The 22,451-nt window shown below is 39.8% G+C and overlaps 2 protein-coding genes across 8 annotated transcripts in view; one reads left to right on the top strand and one right to left on the bottom strand.

Annotated features, from left to right (window-relative positions):
- Positions 1-19,160, top strand: part of IPPK (inositol-pentakisphosphate 2-kinase) — a 103,646-nt gene extending 84,486 nt beyond the window's left edge. For all 6 annotated transcript variants that reach the window (XM_048858363.2, XM_048858354.2, XM_048858356.2 and 3 more), the window contains 7 exons: positions 1,978-2,036; positions 2,479-2,551; positions 3,786-4,065; positions 5,380-5,530; positions 12,427-12,529; positions 13,409-13,488; positions 15,189-19,160. In XM_048858363.2, coding sequence (XP_048714320.1) covers positions 1,978-2,036; positions 2,479-2,551; positions 3,786-4,065; positions 5,380-5,530; positions 12,427-12,529; positions 13,409-13,488; positions 15,189-15,414 — 972 coding nt within the window. In that variant the 3' untranslated portion in view covers positions 15,415-19,160. The remainder of the gene's footprint in view (positions 1-1,977; positions 2,037-2,478; positions 2,552-3,785; positions 4,066-5,379; positions 5,531-12,426; positions 12,530-13,408; positions 13,489-15,188) is intronic.
- The window catches only part of CENPP (centromere protein P), a 315,918-nt gene continuing 312,407 nt past the window's right edge, over positions 18,941-22,451 (bottom strand). For both annotated transcript variants that reach the window (XM_048858371.2, XM_048858370.2), the window contains exons 8-9: positions 20,682-20,773; positions 18,941-19,298 (exon numbers count right to left, since the gene is read on the bottom strand). In XM_048858371.2, coding sequence (XP_048714328.1) covers positions 19,177-19,298; positions 20,682-20,773 — 214 coding nt within the window. In that variant the 3' untranslated portion in view covers positions 18,941-19,176. The remainder of the gene's footprint in view (positions 19,299-20,681; positions 20,774-22,451) is intronic.

Here is a 22,451-nt window from a genome sequence, read left to right as displayed (position 1 = left end):
GGGCCCACACATTCCTTGGCTTTCTTCTTGTTGCCAACATACCTGAAGAAACCCTTCTTGTTACTCTTGACATCTCTGGCTAGCTGCAGCTCCAGGTGCGATTTGGCCCTCCTGATAACATTCCTACATGCCCGAGCAATATTTTTATACTCTTCCCTGGTCATATGTCCAACCTTCCACTTCTTGTAAGCTTCTTTTTTATGTTTAAGATCCGCTAAGATTTCACCATTAAGCCAAGCTGGTCGCCTGCCATATTTACTATTCTTTCGACTCATTGGGATGGTTTGTCCCTGTAACCTCAACAGGGATTCCTTGAAATACAGCCAGCTCTCCTGGACTCCTTTCCCCTTCAAGTTAGTCCCCCAGGGGATCCTGGCCATTCGTTCCCTGAGGGAGTCGAAGTCTGCTTTCCTGAAGTCCAGGGTCCGTATCGTGCTGCTTACCTTTCTTCCCTGTGTCAGGATCCTGAACTCAACCAACTCATGGTCACTGCCTCCCAGATTCCCATCCACTTTTGCTTCCCCCACTAATTCTACCCGGTTTGTGAGCAGCAGGTCAAGAAAAGCGCCCCCCCTAGTTGGCTCCTCTAGCACTTGCGCCAGGAAATTGTCCCCTACGCTTTCCAAAAACTTCCTGGATTGTCTATGCACCGCTGTATTGCTCTCCCATACATGTGTTGCTTATTTCCTTGCAATGTTTAAAGAGGTAGGTATTTAGGTGTCACTGAGTTGCTGGATGTGAGCATGAGAGGGAATGCGGGCAAACATTTTGGCCTGAGAGCCACATCAGGGTTCCAAAACTGTATGGAGGGCCGACTAGGGAAGGCTGTGCCTCCCCGAACAGCCTGGCCCCCACCCCCTATCTACCCCATCCCACTTCCCGCCCCCTGACCTCCCCTCTTAGAACTCCCCACCCATCCAACCCCCTGCTCCTTATCCCCTGACCGCCCCTAACTACCCCCCTGACCCCAACCCCTATCCAACCCCTCCTGCTCCCTGTCCCCTGATTGCCCTGACCCCTATCCATACCCTCGCCCCCTGACAGGCCACCCGGGACTCCCATGTCTATCCAAGCCCCTCCGTACCCCATCCCCTGACTGACCACTCCCTCCCTCCCCCCCGAACCTCCGCCCCATCCAACCGCTCCCTATCCCCTGACTGCCACCCGGGACCCCCTGCTCCTTATCCAACCCCTCCCCCCCCCCGCACTTCCCACCCCCTTACCATGCTGCTCAGAGTAGCATTTCAGGCAGGAACTTGCAGCCCCGCCGCCCAGAGCGCTGGCAGCATGGTGAGCTGAGGCTGCGGGGGAGGGGCCGGGGGCTAGCCTCCCGGGCCGGGAGCTCAAGGGCCGGGCAGGATGGTCCTGCGGGCTGTAGTTTGCCCACCTCTGATATAGCTGGAGATGTAGAAATTTGTGGGAATTTGGAAACAAACAAGGGTAATAGTAAACTTTGCTCAGCTTTCACAGTTTTAGTTGTCAGTCTGGTAAACTGACGTCAAATTAAGTTTCAAGTACTTCTCATTAAACATGGTCCAGGAAGTCATGTAATGTCTGTGGATGTCCGAAGAGCTCTGTTAGCTTGAAAGCTTCTCTCGCTGACCAGCTGAAGATGTTCCAATAAAAGATATTACCTCAGCCACGTTGTGTAACAGCAAACACTGAAATCATTCACTTGCTCATTAATATGTACATCATGTACTAATACCTTATTTAAATATTAGAGTTTATTCCTAGAATGGGCCTTACTCCTAATATGTGAGATTCCCCCTTTTAATGCTGTTATGGAATTTAACTGAATTGCCGTTTAAATATTAAGAGAAGGTAGCCCTCTACTGACCAGAAATAGTATGTCCAAAAGTTTTAAATATTCTGAGGTTCCTTAAAACAAAACTAATGCGTGTTTCATAAACCTGCTATTGTATTAACTGAGAGCATTCACACGTGAACATTCATAGTGATATGTGTCTTCAACAGGTAGCAAATGGAAAATGGAAGCGATTGAGCAAATACTGTCCCCTAGATCTCTTCTCAGGGTAAGAAAATATTTACTTTAATTCCAGTGATTTGCTGACACTGTGTGTCTGTCTAGCTAGTTGTCTTAAATTAGGCTGAATTTTGTCTAAGATTAAGGAGAGCAAGTGCTGACAAATGTTTTGTGATTTATAGCAACAGTATTTGTTCTTTTCCTGCATCTTTGTTTTTAAACCTCTAGAATTTAACTCAGTAGCTGTTAATTATTGCATGTGGTCCAGATGGCAAAACATGAGATCTTGAAAGAACTTGGATACTACTCAGATTTGTTTGCTCTTAAGTGGTATCTCTTTCTTTGCCCTGGCTTCATCTTGAGTAATGATATGCTTAGGGAATATATTCAATGTGGGTGATGAATGTATATGGTTCTCCTTTTGCTACTGTAAAGGTAATATAATGAGAACTGTGTGTTTGTTAAAATATTACAAATGTATTTTTCTCTAGAAATAAACAGAGAATGCACTTTGCCTTGACAAGCTTATTACAGGAGGCACAGAACAATTTAAAAATATTCAAGGTAAGATTGACTGAAATTGCTTGCACGTTTTTTATACTGTCTTGTAAATTATCGGGTCCATTTAACTTAACGTCTGAATATTCAAAACCCCACTAGATATCTAGATGAGGATTTTCCCTATTCCAACTTTCTAATTGCAATATGAAAAGATGTATGTAGATTTGAAGTTATGGAAAGTAAATCAATACCCCACTTAATTTTTGTTGGAAAAGTCTTTGAGACATAATGAGGCTGATGGGACTGTATTACAGCATCCACAAGTAATACTATAACTGTTGCATAAACGATTGGGTTTTTCAAAATGTTGCAATTTTGAGTGCTCCTTGAAGGATATATTTTTTGCACAGTTTCATAACTTGTGTGGAATATGTTGTACATTGTTTACTTAAGAGCGTAAGGACATTTCTTCTCCTTAGAGGAAGTAAAACGTTACTTCACTGCCCACAACTGTTGAGCAAAAACATACAGCAGTAACATGAACACTACTCTGTAGACTATGGAGATATCACATGCATATGTGTTAATTCTAGAAAACAAGATCTCTCCCGTCTCAGCTATTTTCAGCATAAAACAAATTAGCCCTCCAATGTAAGAGATAACTCCAACTGAATTATTTCAGCTGTGTTGAAGTGTTGGTATTTTGATTTTTAAAACTGGTGGTAATGGGGGGGAAAACAAACCCTTCAGTGCCACTCTGCCTAAATTGTTCTGGGCCTGATCCAAAGTCTATTGAAGTCAATATAGTGTTGTTGTTCTTTTTGTCAGCGTCTATGAAAAAAGTCTTGTGGCTTACGGTTAAACTTATGGGGTTGGGAGGAGTGTTCTGTGCAACTTATAAACCAATTTTATATTTCGATTTTGAACAATTTTAAACTTTCCTACTCTTAAACTTTATGCGCCAAGTCACTTTTCCTTCTGGAGTCTGTTCAGCAGCTGTGCCTTGGCTAGCAGCTAAGAACCTACTAGACAACTTACCCCAGCATGCAGTATTGCATTTGTGACTGATAAACAAGTGTCTAACTGATGCAGTTGTTCAATACTTTTAATTATTTTTTCTGAGAAACATACATTGTAGCCATCTTTGTTACATGATCAGACTCTGCTTGCATCCCCTGAAACATGCCTCTTCAACTGTTAAATCTTATACTTAATGAGTTTGTTTTCTGTTCTTTATCATTAAATATTCATAATTGGACTTTCCGAAATGCATAAGTATTTCTTTGCTCAATTACAGAATGGTGAACTAATTTATGGCTGTAAGGATGATCAGGACTCTCTCTCTGACTGGAATGAACTTGCTCGTCACTTAAAACCATTCTTCTTCCCTGCAAATGGAATGGTCAGTGGACCGCATTGTACAAGGACGATTATTAAAGAATTAATCCATGTAATAACAATGACTCTACTTAGTAGTACTGATGCCTGCAGGGCAGGTAACATGAAGACAGTTCCCATTTCACTAGGAAGGAGCTACTGTGAAGCAAGTGCTTTCAGTAAGGAGCTGGTAAGAAATGGTAAGATTTATTTCACAGTAATTAAATATATCATAATACAATCCAGGGTACATAATACACTGAGTCAGATCACTGCATTTTATTTACTGTTTGCTACTTAGGATGAGAGTTGAAGCAACAAGTGTGGGAGCGTTGTTACCTGTTTAAACACAAGAAAGTTAATGGGCTGAAAAGCCACTGCTCTAAAATTCTTTTACATTCACTCTAGATAATTGATTTTGACTGAATTTAAATTTGAATTAATACTTTTTAGTATTGCATCTACTGATGATGAAACTCCACTCATCAGTGCAAGCATGTAAAAGCTGTAATGGAGAAAAATGAAAGAGAAAATATGTACTCCAGCTGATTATTGTGTCTTAAAAACACTGTAGAGTTTCTTGCCTTAGTTTGAGGTGCAGGCTAGCTGCTATTTTAACTTAATTTAGTTTGGATTATTTTTTGTTTTTTTTCCACATGAGGTAGGTATTTAAAAGGAAAAAGGGTATGTATGTGTGGGAAATGGAAATGAGGATTGGGAGTTGGGGGGTGGGGCAGAGCATATTACATCCTCACTACTCTAGTCTTGCAAAAGTGCAATTAGTCTTCAAGACATTGTCGCTGGTTGGGGGACAGCTCCTATACTGTAGCACTATGTGATCATGGAACCATTTCTAAGCAGTAATTGGCATTTAGTGGGTGTGCTTGATCCTGACATTTCAGATGCTGCATTACATACGCATATTACTGTTTTGACTGAGATTTTTCTTTAAATTGATCTCCTGAGTTGAATTTCTTTGAAAAAACAAGTTTGTTTTTTTTAAGTCAGAGAGTACAGTTTTCTACAATGTATAATAGCTATTCAAGATCTGAAATGCTACATGACTTGATGTGATATAGATTACCTTGTAAATCAGTCTGACTCATCTGGGGGATATTTTCGAAAGCACAAAGGGAAGATGGGGCTGAACTGCCCCTTGTGGGTTTGAATATTTCCAGTAATGTCAGACCGAGCATGGAAATGTGTGAGGGAGATTTTTTTCTGTTTTTTCTTTTTTTTTTTTTCCCCCTTTGAGTGTTTTGTCATGAAAGAAAGAAAATCTGATTCCATCCCATAAGATTCACTGCACAGTCAAACTCTAGTGTTATACGTAATATAGTCATTCAAAATGTGAAATGTTGAATGCCCACCTCTTACGATTTTACTATTTTAAACCTAAGAATCAGCCTGTAGCTTTTCCTTCAGCTGATCAAGTTGGGGAATAGTTGGGTCTATTATGTAAAAATAGTTGTTCTTTTTCAACCTGCGTAATTTGAAAATACTTTTTCTTCTAGGTAAAAATAAAATGGAGAGCTCTGGCTTACCAAGGGGCTGTCTACTTTATAAAACCCTTCAGGCTCAGATGCTGGACATGCTGGATATTGAGGGACTTTATCCTTTGTACAATAGAGTTGAACAGTACTTAGAGGAGTTTCCTGAGGAGAGGTAAGACTTCCAGGCTGTCTTCTGTAATGTGCTCAGGAAGGTGTAATGTGATAATTTGCACTGCAGACTCTGGAAAGTTTCTGTCTGTAGAGATTTGTCTTCTGGTTTCGATACAAATTCAGGGTATCATAAAACTTGGTGGAATGGATGAGACCATTGGTTCACAGTATAGCATTATGCCTCTGGAGGTGACCCATACATAGGGGAAGGCTGACAAATAACAGTGAAATGTATTAGCTTTACGTCTGGCCTTGTAAAGTTGTGAATGTTAATGACCATTAAAATGTTCAGCTCTATTTTTAAAAAGCATCAGCCTTAGTATTTACATCTGACATAACAGCACTTCGTTTTTTTCTAATCACACTGCCCTTTAATTTCACCACTCATCCCCTTATTCTGGGGGGACTGGGAATTAAGGCGGTGCTGAAAGTTTTCATTTTGATCTTTATGCACCTCTGTGCAAGCCCCACCATACCATTTTAATGGACCTTTTCGGTCTCAGCTGTCTTTCTAAGAGAGGCAAAAAAACTGGACACAGCACTTCAGATGGTGATGGGATCATTAGCCACTGTCTCAATATTTAGGAGCTTGGGTCTGTACTCTCTGCCTTCTTGCACCGTTTTTTTTCCTGTGTAGAGTGTAGTCTCAGCAGTTCCTTGCATATGGAAGTCTTGGTGTCTCTCCACTGGTCTATGCTTGTAACTTCTGCTTCCTGAGTAGTGTAGTACTACTGGTTACGTAGCTCTGAAGAGGAACCTTCCCAAGGGCAGCTTGTTTGGGGGCCTATTAAACTTGCTTTGTTGCCTCAAAAGCTGGAAATCCCATCTCCTTGGCTTGGGATTGAAGCAAAATTGTTCCTTTGCTTCTCTCTCAAGTAACTTCAAAGTCACAATGCAGATTTACCAATGTAGATGGATTTCATTTTAATAGGGGTGAGGAGGTTGAAGTTTTTCATAATCTTTCACTATACCATGGCTATAACAAACAGCCTGGCCCCCTGCCCCCTATCCACCCCCTCCCACTTCCCGCCCCCTGACTGCCCCCCTCAAACCCCCGACCCATCCAACCCCCCTGCTCCTTGTCCCCGACCGCCCCCTCCCGGGACCCCACCCCCTATCCAACCCCCACTGCTCCCTGTCCCCTGAGTGCCCCAACCCCTATCCACACCCCTGATAGGGCCCCCCCCAGGCCCCCGACCCATCTACCGCCCCCATTCCTTGTCCCCTGACCGCCCCCTACCGAGCCCCCGTCCCTAGCTGCCCCCCCAGGACCTCCCCCCCATCCAACGCACCCCTCTCCGAACCTCCGCACCATCCAACCCCCCGTGTCCCCTGACTGCTCCCAAGGACCTCCTGCCCCTTATCCAATCCCCACCCCCTTACCATGCCACTCAGAGCAGCAGGACAGGCTTATTGGAAAGCCTAGGAGGTGGGCGGGCACAAGCTGCCCTGCCCACATGGTGGTGACTGCGGGGGAGGGGGGATAGCAGGGGAGGGGCCGGGGGCTAGACTCCCCGGCTGGGAGCTCGGGCTGGGCAGGACGGTCCTGCAGGCTGTAGTTTTGCCCACCTTTGTTCTAACCACATGGCCACCCTTCAGATTTGTGGATTCCTTGATACCATGGGACAGATTACTTTGTTGTGCCTCACTCTGCTGTTGATACAAAAAGATACAGCCTAATTTTTGCAGGCTGGCCAGGTGTGTAGACACAATACAGCACTGTACAAAATCTGTTTCAAATCCTGCTGTTTCTGAATCATCTTTGGTAGAGACCCATTATGTTGCCTTGATCTTCATGCTTTTCATTTTAGTGTCTAGATATGGAACTTCTAATTTAACCTTTCATGTAACACAGCAGATAAACTTCTGCACAATCTAATTTGGGGCCAGTTTTCTGGTTGATGTGAATATATTTCCATCTAGATTTCTGCTAGGAAAGATAACCAAAGCCCAATTCAGAGCTGTAAGGATACAATTCCTAAGAGACCAATCTGAGGGAAAGTTCACAGAAAGGTAGTTGGCTCCTGCTGCTTACTAGTGGAATCCTAAAGGCCACTTGTTTTGGGAAACCCCAGAGATGAAGGCGAGGTGGATGTTGTTTTTTGATTTAAAAACAAATTAGTTTTTTTATTTAGATCAATTTTTAAATTAAATACATATTTATTAAAACTATTTAAAATTAAATTTGAAATCAAGAACCTATATTAAGGTCTAAGATTATTGTAATCTATTCAAATAATTTAAATTCAATACAAAAAATATTGAGCAATACGTGTTGGCTGCCAAGTTTTAAAGAAGTCAAACCAGTGAACTGCTGGAAGTTGTTGGCTAAGCAACTGGAGTGAGGGTTAGCTGAAGTGCTAAACAGCAGTAGCCTCTTCTACAGGGGGAGAGAGAATATCTTCTTCTTTTTCAGTTTCTTCAGCGTGTTCAGTTTAGTGACTAGTTCATTCAAAGTTACTAAATTGGAAATTGTAAAAGCAGGAAAACTTGTTTTCTCTCTTCCAATCTATGAATAAAAAGTAGCTGTGAACAGATGAGATGTACGAGTTCTAAAATCTTGAAGGACATTGTGACCGGAAACCATTCAGTTCACTAACTACAGATGCTACTTCTTTTTGTTTAAAAAATCAGCTGGTTTTAAATGCAAAATATGTTTTGATTTTTTTCTTGTCTCTAGCACTTTAAGGTATTTAATACAAAAATTTAAAATGCTTTTGTTCATTTTTAATTGAATTGATTGATACAAAATCATGAGTAGTAAATAAGAAATGCACATTTAATGTAAAGGCTATATTTAGTTGGAAATCAACATGCTTTAATGCTTACCAACCAATGAGAATCACCTTTCTTCCCCCCCTTTCTTAGCAAAAGAACTAAAAAATACAAATGCAAAACATGATTAAAATTGATTACCTCTCCCACTTCCCCTTTGTTTACCTGAGTGCTCTTTTTGGCAGTAAATCATGTGATAGAAGGAATTATTCTTTCACAGGATGTGAAATTAGGTTGTGGAATTCATCACAGGATGACCTTAGCACCAAGAATTTAGTGCATGTCAAAGTGGGATTTGACGAATGAATAAGAGTATCCCAAGTAGTTATTTTAAAGTTTTGGCAGGGATTTGAAACATAGTGCGTTAAGATTTTAAGCCAAATTCTAACTATTAGTATGTAAGATGAGATCACTAGGATGTGTGTATGGGAGTTAGTTCATTCCACATCTGCATACTATTGGTTTTCTTAAACCTTCCTCTGATGTTACTGGTGCTGGCCACTGTCAGATACAGGATGCTTGTCAAGGTGGAATCTGATGCAGTGTGGCAATTCCTATGTTAAATTCTTCCTAGTGGTTGTCGAGGTGAGCAAGTTTGCAGCCTTGAAGTAATGAGTCCCTCGGTATTATTCAGCCAATAGTTGACATGAGTGTCTAATATTTCTTATCTCATGTCTAACACGCTTATGTCACTATTGAAACTTGTCCCCAGTTTATAATCTGATATAGAAAAATATTTCCTCAAATTCTGCCTAGATTATACTGAAACAAGTATCACTCCTCCTCCTTTGAAAGTGCCAAGGCTTATTTTAAGGTTGTGGATCCCCTATTATCATCTGTTCTCTCCCTTACTTGATGGGCAGTTTAGTCTTGTGGGAGTGAGAAATTGATATGTTGGTTACAAATTGATTTCTGATGGAATAGAAATATCTGGTAATGTGTGACTTATCCGTTTCTGTACTCCATAGTAATAGCAACTGTCCAAGAGGACAGATATTACAGACAAATTACTTCTGTTAATTTAAGGCTGAGTTTTATGTTTTCCTGTCAATATGGGTAATGTGCAAAAAACCAAAATACATCATGTTTACACAGCCACAGAAGTGATCAATTAGTGGAAAGAGAAGAAAACAAGGTCCCAGACAGAACATATAAAAGTCCCGATAGATAGTGATAGGTTCTGCTGCCCATCAGTCTAGTGGAAGAGCAGTGGTCCATTACATGTTGGTAACCAGTGAAGAAGTAAAATAACCAAGTAAATTCTTAATTCCCCTGTTCCCGTCCAGTTTGCAGGAGGTACATAAAGATGTGCTCATAACAATGTGAAATTCTAATGTATAATGACAGGCTTCAGAGTAGCAGCTGTGTTAGTCTGTATCCGTAAAAAGAAAAGGAGGACTTGTGGCACCTTAGAGACTAACAAATTTATCTGAGCATAAGCTTTCGTGAGCTACAGCTCACTTCATCGGATGCATCCGATGAAGTGAGCTGTAGCTCACGAAAGCTTATGCTCAGATAAATTTGTTAGTCTCTAAGGTGCCACAAGTCCTCCTTTTCTTTTTTCTAATATGTAATTAACTATTCAGTTGCTCAGTGTGGTGCTTTTATAAGTGAGAATCTTCTGTGTTTGCATCATTGCTACTTGCAGTAAAATAGATGAGGAAGTTTATGGAGTATAGCTCTGATGTGAAATTATTCTAGTAAGACCCTCTCTGCCCTGGTTTACACTAGGACTTTAGGTCGAATTTAGCAGCATTAAATCGATGTAAACCTGCACCCGTCCACACGATGAAGCCCTTTATTTCAACTTAAAGGGCTCTTAAAATCGATTTCCTTACTCCACCTTTGACAAGTGGATTAGCGCTTAAATCGGCCTTGCTGGCTCGAATTTGGGGTACTGTGGACACAATTCGACGGTATTGGCCTCCGGGAGATATCCCAGAGTGCTCCATTGTGACCGCTCTGGACAGCACTCTCAACTCAGATGCACGATTGTTTGCCGTTGCTCTGACCCAGGGAGGGGTGACTGAGGACACGGCTTACAGGGTTGGCTTCAGGGAGCTAAAATCAACAAAGGGGGTGGCTTTACATCAAGGAGTATTTCAGGCAGGACTTCACGGAGGATTCCAATAAGAAATGGTGCACCTAAGTTATTGTTCTTATTGGAACAAGGAGGTGAGCCTGGCCTCTGATTGATACATGGCTAGATTTACCTCACTGCACCTTCTCTGTGAGTGACTGCAGTGTGACCTAGAGGAATGAGTCCCCTAGACAGGGGAGGGTGGGAAGCGAATGAGTACAAAACAAGTCTGGTCTATTTCTTGTTTTGATCCACTCCATCTATCTTTTACATCTTTGGCTGGCAGCAGACGGTGCAGAAGGACTGCATGCCATCCACATCTCATGGCTGCTCGGCAGAAGATGGTACAGTACGACTGCTAGCCATCCTCATCTCTTGCCTGCCCGGCAGAAGATGGTACAGTACGACTGCTAGCAATCTGTATCGCCTGCCTGCTCACCATAAGATGGTTCAATAGGACTGACTGCAGGACTAAAGAGAATGACCTGGTCAAGTCACTCCAAATTTAGTCCCTGCGCCCATGTCTGCCCAGGCGCTCCCAGCCGACGTGGCCAGGAGTACCTCGGACACGACGAGGACGGCTACCAGTCCTATTGCACCGTCTGCTGCCAGAAGGCAATGGGTTGCTGCTACTGTGTAGCAATGCCGTACCGCGTCTGCCAGCACCCAGGAGACATACGGTGACGGTTACCTGAGCAGGCTCCATGCTTGCCGTGGTATGGCGTCTGCACAGGTAATTCAGGAAAAAAGGCGCAAAACGATTGTCTGCCCTTCCTTTCACGGAGAGAGGGAGGGAGGGAAGGGGGGCCTGACGATATGTACCCAGAATCACCCGCGACAATGTTTTAGCCCCATCAGGCATTGGGATCTCAACCCAGAATTCCAATGGGCAGCGAAGACTGCGGGAACTGTGGGATAGCCACCCACAGTGCAACGCTCCGGAAGTCGACGCTAGCCTCGGTACTGTGGAAGCACTCTGCCAAGTTAATGCACTTAATGCACTTAGAACATTTTCTGTGGGGACACACACACTCGAATATATAAAACCGATTTCTAAAAAACCGACTTCTATAAATTCGACCTTATTCCGTAGTGTAGACATACCCTCTGAAACAGAGAAAGTGATGAAATACTATGTTAATTTAGGCTGCAGAAATCCAAGATCAGTAGTTCTGTGAGTTTACCAGATTGCCATCATAAAATGGTGACCTATGTAGCAGCTTGAATTGAACAACTGCAATAAATGCCTTCTGGTATCTGTTGTTGGGGAAATACTAAGCACTGAGAGTTAAACTGGACTAACTTCAGATGGAAACCAAGTCCAGTTTGTTTTTGTAGTAAAAGATCACTCTAAGGCAAGGCCCTCTTTCATTTTGTATTGTCCTTTGTATTCCTTAAAATGTAACTTCCTTGTGTAATTTAGACACTAACCCCAAGAGGGTAATAGAGCTTCATTTGCAAAAGGTACTGTTTACTCTCTGAGCAGCTTCTGATATGTGGAAATCAACATTTTGATTTATAACTGAAATATTACATGTACGGTGAGCAACTGTAATATTGAGTCCTGCGAATAAATAGTTGGCAATATAACGCTATACTTTCTTAAAAAGTCAGGAAACATAAATTCAATTTTACATATTTTCTGCTGTGCACGTAGATTAAGCATTCCATTTGTCAATTTACCTGTATGTATCCTTTCTATCTGCTGTGCATTAGCACTAAACTAAAAACTTGTTCCCAGCTTGTTACTACATATTAGCCAACTCATACACTTGTGGCTTCAGTTTCTTAGGAATTGAAGTATTTGATGCAACAGTTCGTCTTCTAGTAAAAATGCCATTGCTCGGAGCCCCTGCAAACTGTGTGGGAAGATCTGCTGTTTCTCCATGTTTACAACATTACAGTTCTTCCCCATCATAATGCTGTTTTACGTTTACTAAAGGTTTACTCTCATCTGATGAAAACACCTTTTTGAAAGGTTTGGGTCAGTAAAGATTAGAACTGGATCAGTAAAACTTCTTCCTATTTTTTGTACTTATTAGAAGTACATCACAGATAGATGGACCTTACAATGAAGCATTTTATGAGAAACTTCTAGATCTTTCAACTGAAGATGATGGAACAGAAGCATTTGCATTTACAAAGGTACCTTTCTTCAGCGTGGGTGCTAAAGCTTACTTTATTCTGTCAGCTTCCATAAAGTATGTCATATATAATTAAGCTTGGCAGAATTTGATTTCTATTTTTTATAATTTTGATGGATAATTGATTTTTTTAAAGCATTTTTAACTATTTAGACTTTCACAGTTGTGGGAAATTTTGGGGAGGTTAGACACTTAATGACAGAAACCGCCCTTCAGAAAGTTAGATTTATAACCATTAAAACAAATTGTCAAGAGCAAGTAAATAAATAACCTTAATTCAAGCAGCATTTTTCTTCCTTTACTTATCTGTAAATTTCAATTATTGTCAATGAAACTATTTTTCATCGGTATGTGTGTTTACAGTGAAAATGACTACTGATAATCTAATCCTTCCAAGTTTGTGTATGCTGTAACAATCAATGAGAGAGAAAATCCAGGCAGATGCTGAACAGTTAAAATTCCCATTGAAGTGCTCATCCCCTTTGACAATCAGCTCATACTACCACTTTTTAACTAAACAAAGGCACTAACTATTCACAAATTCCTTACTCCTTTCTAAATCACATGGTACATTTAAATGAATAGCTATTTCATATTAGTTGACCTAGGATATAGAATAAATATGTACTCATGCAAAGCAGTCTGTATGAAGAGTTAACCATTTGTAACATGTGACACAGGAAAAATGTTAGTGAATGCATAAAGTCTGTGATGACATCGATATAATCTCCTCAACACCTGAAGTGATTATTACTTTACATTTTCATTGTGCATGCTTAGATAATGTACTTTGGCTTTGCATCTGTGACTGAGTCCAGAAATATTTGTACAAGTGCTCTTACTATGGAGATAACCTATCCTGTTTTTACCTTGTGTGTAGGTTCAGCAGTACAGAGTAGCAATGACAGCTAAGGACTGCTCCATCATGATTTCCCTTTCACCTTGTCTACAGGATGAATGGTAAGGGATTCTGAAAGACAGTTCAGACAGCCAAGAAAAAAAGCTTTCTATAGTTGATTTGAGTCCAATAATCTTTAGGGTGTTTCACTGTTGGGTTGCCCATGTTGACAGTGGGAGTACTAATCATGAAGTTCTGATTAAAATATTTAGAATAGGAGGCTCAACTTTTTTTTTTTTTTTCTTTTAACACTGAAACTACTTAGGGCTTGTATTCACTGCAACAGTTAGCTTGAGTTACTGCAGTTGAACTGTTGCATTCCCACTGCATTACTAGCTCAAGTATCACCTTCAACCTACTGTCTGACAGGCTACCTAACTCTAGCTAGAGAGTTTAATGTGGGCAACTCTCAAGTTATAATTTGAGCTAACTGTGCTATGATGCACTCTTAATTTGGAGGCTGAAATCTGTTTCAAAGTCCTAATGTTGATGATGTGTCTTTAAGGATAAACAAAAATGAATTACCTCAGTCACCATGGCAAAAGAGTTACGTTCTCATTCTTTATCATTGCATATCTTTTGATTCCTTTCTGGATATTAGGATTTATTCAATGTCTTATCATTAGAGTGATAGACTTTGGATGGAAGACATACTTGGTAGTGGCTGTGTTCATCCTCTGATTTGAGGTATGGAGGAAAGCTGCTTTTGAAAACAGATAGAGCCAACTTAACCCTTTTAAGTAACTGACCTGAAGAGTTAAGTATCTTGCTCTCATTCTGTCAAAACTGGTCATTCATCAAGAGGTGCAACTTTTGTTGCAACTACACAGCTTTAGTAACTTAGTGTCCATGTTGACTTTTTTGTCAACACAACCCTAGTCATCTCCTCAGTGAAGTCAGAAACTAATTTTCCATGTGGATTTGTGCTGTTTTTGAGGATCAGCTATGAAGAAGGTAATCTCTCTTCTCTAACCTATAATACTCGTTTAATTGTTGAGAAAATAAGATAGAAAATTCTCCCATCCAAACCTTTTACTTAGATTTTGTAAGTCATTCAGGGAATTATTTTCTAATATCATTGTTTTAAGATGTGTTCATAACACCTGAATGCTAGTTCTGATAGGCAGAAGGCAATTTTATTAATTCAGGACAATAAATTGAACAAAGTAAGTTTCATACAGAGGAAGAAGAGGCTATTACTTCAGTTTAGTATATAAAAAGGACATTTGTGAAGTGGCATTAACACTACCGAACACTACGTTATGTCTGAGCAGGTGATGGTTGTTTCTAGCTGTAGAAGCTCTGTGCAGTACTTCGACACACTTTTCATTTATACAAGTAGCTCTTACTGCCAAAACCGCCAGTTGAGATTAATTCATTTAGCAGTGGTAGAGCAATTTAGGGAGGTTTGGTTTAGATTGGTATGAAAACTAACAGGAAGAGGATTGGCATGTGTAAAGAAATGGCTTATTCATTCCTGTTCCCACATAATTTTGGACTGGAAAAACTATACCTGAGTTAAGAATGAACCATGGCTGCTTTTAAAAGCTACATCGTCTGAAGTCTCATTTTTCTGGTTTACAATGCCTAACAAATACGGAGACGCTGGCAATGTACTGCATGTGATCTTTACATGTAAAATAGAGTTATTTGTGATAGAGCCTTAGATAGGCACTGGGCTTTGAATTTCCGCTAAGAATATAAGGTGTCTGTTTGCTTTAAACAAATGGTCTTGCAAGATTCCATTGGTCTTCTTTTTCAGCTCTGCTCAAAGGCCTGTGGTTCTGGCATCCAGATCCAGATTCACCTTTTCCGTTTCTGTCCTGGACCTAGATCTTAAGCCATATGAAAGCATTCCACATCAGTACAAACTTGATGGCAAGATAGTAAACTATTATTTGAAGAATGTACAGGCCAAAGATGATCCAGTGATGACAAATCTGTTCAAGGAGAATGAAGACTGCACATTAGTTCTCCATAAAGTGTAACTGTTTCCTTAAGGTTATGGTTGAAAGTGAAGGGTTAATGAAATGTAGTTACATTGATTTTCTATTATGTTCAGTGCATTTTTCAGCTGTGAATTCTTTTGCTTTAAGAAATATATTTTAATGGGTATGTCTTTCAAAGACATGGCATAGTACTAAAAAAAAAAAACCCCACCTTCCAATATATAAATTTAATCTGAAGGAATGTATTCAATATTACAGAACAGATGTGTGCCATACCCTGCAACGACATGACAGATCAAGTCCATGTTCTTAAAACTGAATGACTACTATGTGAAGCACCGAATGAAACATTCTCGAGTAATTCTCATTTATTCTTCAGTGCAGTTAAGAATTTCCAGATACATTGCACTAATGCAGAAAGCCTGATCATTAACATGAGAATTACAGGATGGCCTTGTACCTTGTGCATTTTAAAACTCAATATTTTAAAATAAAAGCAAACCAACCCCCTACACCTGCTGCATTGATAAAACCAAATTTAAAATTAAGCCGCACTGAGCACATTAAAAATGCACTAAACTTAATTCAAAATAAATTGCTGCCCATGTAATTTAATGTTAAAAAACAAAACACACTACTGTATTGTATAATTGCTCTTTGGTGCTGGCTAGGTAGAGCTTGCATGTTAATGCAAATCTATTTTAAGCAGAGAGTGAAACTGAGAACTCCAGACTTTGTTTCCAAAAGTGGTGTGATCAGTCTGAAAAAGCTTTCTGTAACAATTTGTATAAATGTAAGTAGAAATTCACAAAACGAGGGGTAATGGTTAGGAATTTTACTAGGGAAGCAGCCTTGATTTTTAATTATTTCCTGGTTGAACATATCAGGCTTTCATCCTATGGTCCACACAGAGCTAGTCCTGCTAAATTAGTGAATCAGGAACTAGCTCTTTCCTAATCAAATTGAGCTTTAGGAATTGTATACTCAATTTTTGTCCATATGATTTTAGACTGAAATCACACGCGAATCAACTTTTTTGTGCATTAAATAGCAACTAGCAAAGGCTGCTCTTGAATCAGGCTGTGACTGCAATGACATTTTTCTTGAGGAAAGGGTTGACAGATGGTATTTGCTTTATCTTGTAAAGTTCATTGTAATTGTAGGTTGTGACTTTTCCCTGATGGTGAGTGTCAGTTAACTTTGTACCAACTTTTAGCAGTGGCTTTAGTTTGTGTGGTAACAAGTTAAACACATTCTGCTAAGCTGGAGAGGTGATCTGTGTGGATGAGGTGCTATTCTCTGATTCTTGTGAAGTTTAAAAGTGAAACTGCTTCAACTAGATCAAAAACAGTGGGATGAAACTATATATTCAGAAATGTGGGTATTGTGGTATAATGAACTACAGGTTCTCTTTTGCCTGTCTAAAAGCTTTCTTTACATTTCTTTGGGGTTCTCATACCCTAAGAATGTACAAGGAGATGTTCTTCAAGCCCATCTTGAAATGCTGCTATCTGTATACAGTAGGTATATACTGGTAATAAGTTTCAAAATATGGAGGTTGTCTTAACAAGGACTTACCTCTCCTTATAAAGTAGTACAGTAGATTAATATTGGGAGCTTGAATCTAATACCCTTCTTTCATTGTATTTTATTTGAACTTCTTCAGAGTATTGGCTTTCATAAAAAATGGCACCATGTTCATTGGCAGGACCCAATGTACAATTCTGTGAAACCAGGGACCGTTTGACAGTCGGGCCCAGAGTGGTGATATTCCGAATGAAAACTTATTTACACAGCAGTATTGCTTAACACTTAGGAGTGAACCATGTTACCTTGATCCGCTAAACCTACCACCAGTTAGTAATGTGCCTTTCTGGGGTGCAGTTGTTTGCTCTTTAGATTAGACTTGTTATATCCACAGCAATCTGACCTAGTTGTTGATTTATTGCTGTGTGGCTAGCTGCATTGTTGTAATAATACCACCCTCTGAGCAGAGGATTAAAAGAAAAGTCACAAAGGGGCTGGTCATTTTTAGTCAAAATGAAGAAGTTATCGACAGGAAAAAAAACAACCCAACATACTGTGGTCAGGTTTATACTGTAATTTTCCACTCTTGGTGTATGTACACCATAGTTTCCATTTACATGCAGGAAGCATCTAACTGTAGTTTGCTGCCATATGTAATTTAAAGAGGAATCTTGCTGGCACAAAGAATCAAGATTGCACAAAAATAGTGAAATGGATGTAGTAGTATTAGTTAGTTCTGCCTGCTCAGCAGCAGATCCCCAAAACAACCTTTTCTATGTCTGAATAAGAAGAAATTTGAAATGAATTGTAGTCTGTCAGCTACAGCTCCTACTGTTGCTCAACTGCATGCTCATCTGTAGGGGTAGGAAGGCTGAATCAAGCCACCCACATTGGTGCTTCAGTTCATTTATTCCTTGCCAGAACAGAAGGGGATACTGTGAGTGACAAAATAGATGATTGATATTTTCTGGTAATGACTGACAAGCTTACTACTGTTTTAAACCAGGCAGGTCTAAGCCAAGATCTACCAGCCTTACCCTGGTTTATGTGTGAATGTAAATGTGTGTACACTGCTTGCTCCATCAAAATGTACACCAGCTTGTAGTTGTGTATGAATACTTACAGAATCATGCACTTGAGTTTGCAGAAGAACTCTTCATTGAAACTACTTAGCAAGGGAGTTCTATGTTTACATAAATTATAGCCTTTTTGGCCCCCTGAACCCAGAAAAATACACCATTTTTAAGGTACTAGCAATTAATTTTGAGCTTGCCTGCCATCACTTTTCCAATGTTTAAAGGCCTCCAAAAGTAAAATGAGGTGGTCACTTAAGTACATGGAAAATGCCTGGCTATTGCAGTACTTTTAAAAGCCAGTGCAAAGTTGACTGTTTTCCTTCCCCTAAAACTGTATTATGGTTTCCCCCTTTGAGAAATGCTAGACATTTACAAGTGAGCTAATTCTAAAATATCTGACAGAGCCCTAATGAGGTTGCAAGAATTGTCTTGAAACTGCTTCATATTTGTTCATGGAATGTAAAGTATCAAGTTGACAATATTCCTCGACTGTTGTCTGCCAGCAGTAACCTATCTCCGTGATGATGCAAGCTTTCAGTGCTTCGAAACCAAGCCATGTTAAACAGTCATTAATGTGTAACACTTTGTGAAAGTAGTAGTGTCTGTTCTCCATCCACATTATAGAAGCAGCAGCAGCTGTACTGTTTCACTAGCATTCACAAAATTGATTTCTAACCACCTGACTATTCTTCACAAACTTCAATTTGGCTGTATTGGTCATTAATTTCTGTAATTCTAGCTTAATTGAGTAGCAGGAATATTTAAATACAACTTTATTCTTTCAGTGTCACTGTTCTCTCTATTTTAAAATCACTGTACTTTTTGTATAGAGCTGTGAAATGAAACTTCTTTTTATTGACTTGAATTTGACAGCATATGTTCCTGTAACCCGTTCTAGAAAACGTTAAGGACAGAAGAACCACTCTGGTACATTAATTCAGAAAGTTAAATTTATACTGAAATTCACTCTAATTATTTTATTTGGCATTTTTGTATTTAAATTGCTGTATTTATTTTTCATGTCATGACAATTTATATATAACGTGCCATAATTGTACAGATAGCATGTTTATGGGTATGGTTTTTAAATGGAAAATAACTTAATGTTTATATTCAATAAAATTATAGACTGTATAACTCAATATCATAATTAAAAGAATTTCCAAATTTCTACCAGTTAAAGTTTTGTAAGTAGTATTCATTTCTCCATGCCAACTGATTTGATCAGACTTTCAATGGCGGCCTCGATCCCCAGCAAAAGGAGCATGTTTCTGAAGCACTGGGGTCCATTTTCCACAGCTGCTTTCTTATCCTGCAGGGCTGCAAGAAAAGATTAAATACAATTAAGTCCTAACTACAGCAAATATACAGAGCATAAAACCTAGTTAAGAGGACAGTACTGGGCTCATGTGACTAGACTTAGAGCAGTACATAAACACCTCTGCTAAGGAGGAAAAAGTAGGTTGCACACTTAATTCAATCATTTGAATAAGGGGTTTGAAGCCTTTGCTTTATTTCTCTGTTAGACTAATTTACACATCAAGATTAAGCTTGGAATAATTGTCTCCAGTTGTTTGTCTCTGTCTTTAGAAAAACAGCCTGGTTATTCTCAAGCTTTAGAACAGCAGTGGAATGTAAACTAAAAATCAGCTGGTTAATACCCGGAAAAGGATAAAATCAAGGGATTCTGAACTTCTTGCTTTGCAGTAAGGGGCTACATCTGTATGCATTAATGAAACATGAAAATAAACATAGCCTGTGGAAGCTTCAGCATCACCTCAAGCTTCCTAGAGACCCCTCCAGAGCCTGACAAAGTAGTATTGTGGTTTCTGGACAACTCTTTCCCCTACCAAAGGTGCTGCCATCACAAACGGATTTCAGGTAGCTTCTGCCTGCTTTAGAAGAGGGGACCTGTTTAAGATCAGTCAATTTGGAAGCATGTGCAGAGGAGGAAGTACTAGAACATATTAGAGTCACTGTATAAATAAATACCTAACAATCAAAGGCAGTTAGATTTATAAAAACAAAGCAGATCCATCAATGTTTTTGGAATGTGTCTTCAATGAGACAGACTCCAGTGGCATATAAAATAGGTAGCAGGGAGCTTCTGTTTGACTGACATTTCCACCATGCCCCTAAACTGAAATTTGGGATGAGATTGGGCTTTTTAATTAGTTTTGCTCTAAGTTTATTTGTTGGAAGTTAAAGCAGCACAGCAAGCTAGATGAACCCTTCCCCATCAAAAGAAAACCAACAACAATGTTGTTTCAACGAGCTTTGACAAAAAAATTTTTTGAAGGCGTCAGGCTGTGAAATGTTCAGACTCTAACAAAAGTTGTTCTTGGCCTGAGCTGTCATGACTTTCAAAAAGCATTACCGATATTACACACCAAGCACATTTTTTTAAACAGGGAACGCTTAATAGACATAGGTTTATGCCTATTGGGATGATAGACCAGTGTGTCAGTTTCAAAAACATTCCTAATAAAATGCCAGCTTTCATTTTTGCAGCCTTTCCTACAAAATACTAGTCAAAATAGGTTCTGCTAGATCTGCCACATATCACAAGTCAGAGCAAAGTAAAGTATGACTGTGTGTAACTTGCTCTGTATTGTGAGCCCAGAGTCCATAAATACCAGGACACAAACTATTTAAAGTCAGAAATAGAGAAAACACCTTTAAAATATACAACAGGCATATTACCTTGCGCTGGTATTCTAGGCAGAAGATCCAGGACAGGTATAACTCTCCCTTCTTCATCCACATATATTTTCCAAACAATCATTAACTCAAACCTGTATCATGCATATTGGGAAGCACTTTAATGCACAAAAGTAGCTTGTATTTTTCTATGCCAAAGTTTTCTTCAGTGTATAATTTTTTTCCTGCAGAAAATAACTTATCAGAAAGTTGCTGCAGTTATGTCTTTTGCCCACCAGGGGCCACTGTGGCACTAGACCAGAGCAGCTGCTTTGGGGCCATCCCCAGCTGTGATAGGGAAGAGAAGAGGCTGCCTTCCTGAAGGCAGTAGGGCCAGGTCTGGATATAGGGGGACAGACTGGGGCAGGGGCTGAAGGGGAGTGGAGGCACAGGGCCACATGGGGATGGAGGAAGGGGGTGCCTGATCATTTTTCATTGTCTGTATTGTAACAGGCATAGTTGCTGACAGATTTTGAAATAAATTACCAAAATAATTGAAACTGGTGTGGTTGTAGTGTGTTATTTTGACAAATAAAATAAGCAGAATTTTAAAATATGCACAGAATTTTTAATTTTGTGTCTCAGAATTCCCCCAGGAGTAACTAATAAGACTTGGTAAATCTAAATGTAGTATAATGAAAAAGATTGGAGGACAGGGGAAATGATCACTTCCAACTTTGTGTAGTTCTGGTTTCCCTGTATAAGAAAATTAGCAAATTAATGCCTTATCACCTTCATAAACTGAGGGAAAAACTATGTAACCAAGACCCTTTGTTTCAAATAATCTTAGTAACCATTATTTATATATTTTGCTTTAGAAGTAATAATCACCCACACATCCTCTGAGGACCCTATCAATTTATTCACTATTACAAAGGCAAAATGTAATTCAAGCAGCTTACCCCTCGTACCGAGCAACAGTACATAATGAAATACTATCTTCCCCCCACACATCACCCTGTACCTCAGACCCTCCTAACTCTTTGTGCATGAGGTGAAACAAACAGGCCCTGCAGCATGACGTTGAAAATTGGAAAATCTGGACCACTCAGACCAGGGGCAGGAAGACATTGCTGAATCCCAGGCTCTTGTAGAGAATTACTGCCAACTGCCCCTGTCTGTTATATCAATAGAGATCAGGATCTCTCCTGACCACAGCTGTGGCAGGGTATCACAGGAGAGAACAAAGGTGGAACAAAACTGCAACCTCTAATTTGAGACACTTCCAATTTAAGGTATAGTGTGTGGCAGGGACATGTTTTTGATTTCAATCCTAGGGTCCCAAACCTTTCATTTTGGGTTGGTTTATGGGTCAGACCCATAGTGGAAGGTACCTACTTCCTGGTTCTGGATTGATGCAATCAGCCTTGTAGGAATTTGGGACCAGATAGTTAGAAATGTTACAAGAGCAGGTATTTTATGAGATTTCCAGTGTCTTGAGCTAAGATCTTAGGAGAACACCTTAGATTTTACCCAGCACTGAATCCAACTTTGAACTTGGGCTACAAAGAGCTTTGGAACTGCTTCCTTGGCCCATCTTGACTCTTAGAGCTCTTAAATATACAGATTTGGGGCCAAATTCTGCTCACCTTACTGACATGGCTCCATTGATTGAATTACTGTCATCAATGAGATGAGCAAGATTTAGCCCCTGGTTCACAAACAGTATTTGTAATGGCATACATTGCAACAGAGGTGTTTTCAACTAGAGCTGATCAGGATGAAGTCTAATACTAGTATAATTTATTTAAAATGTAATTCAAAATCTAAAAT

This window comes from Caretta caretta, chromosome 7 (assembly GCF_965140235.1).
Source record: "Caretta caretta isolate rCarCar2 chromosome 7, rCarCar1.hap1, whole genome shotgun sequence".
Classification (NCBI taxonomy): domain Eukaryota; kingdom Metazoa; phylum Chordata; order Testudines; family Cheloniidae; genus Caretta; species Caretta caretta.
This window is presented reverse-complemented; position numbering and strand designations above follow the sequence as displayed.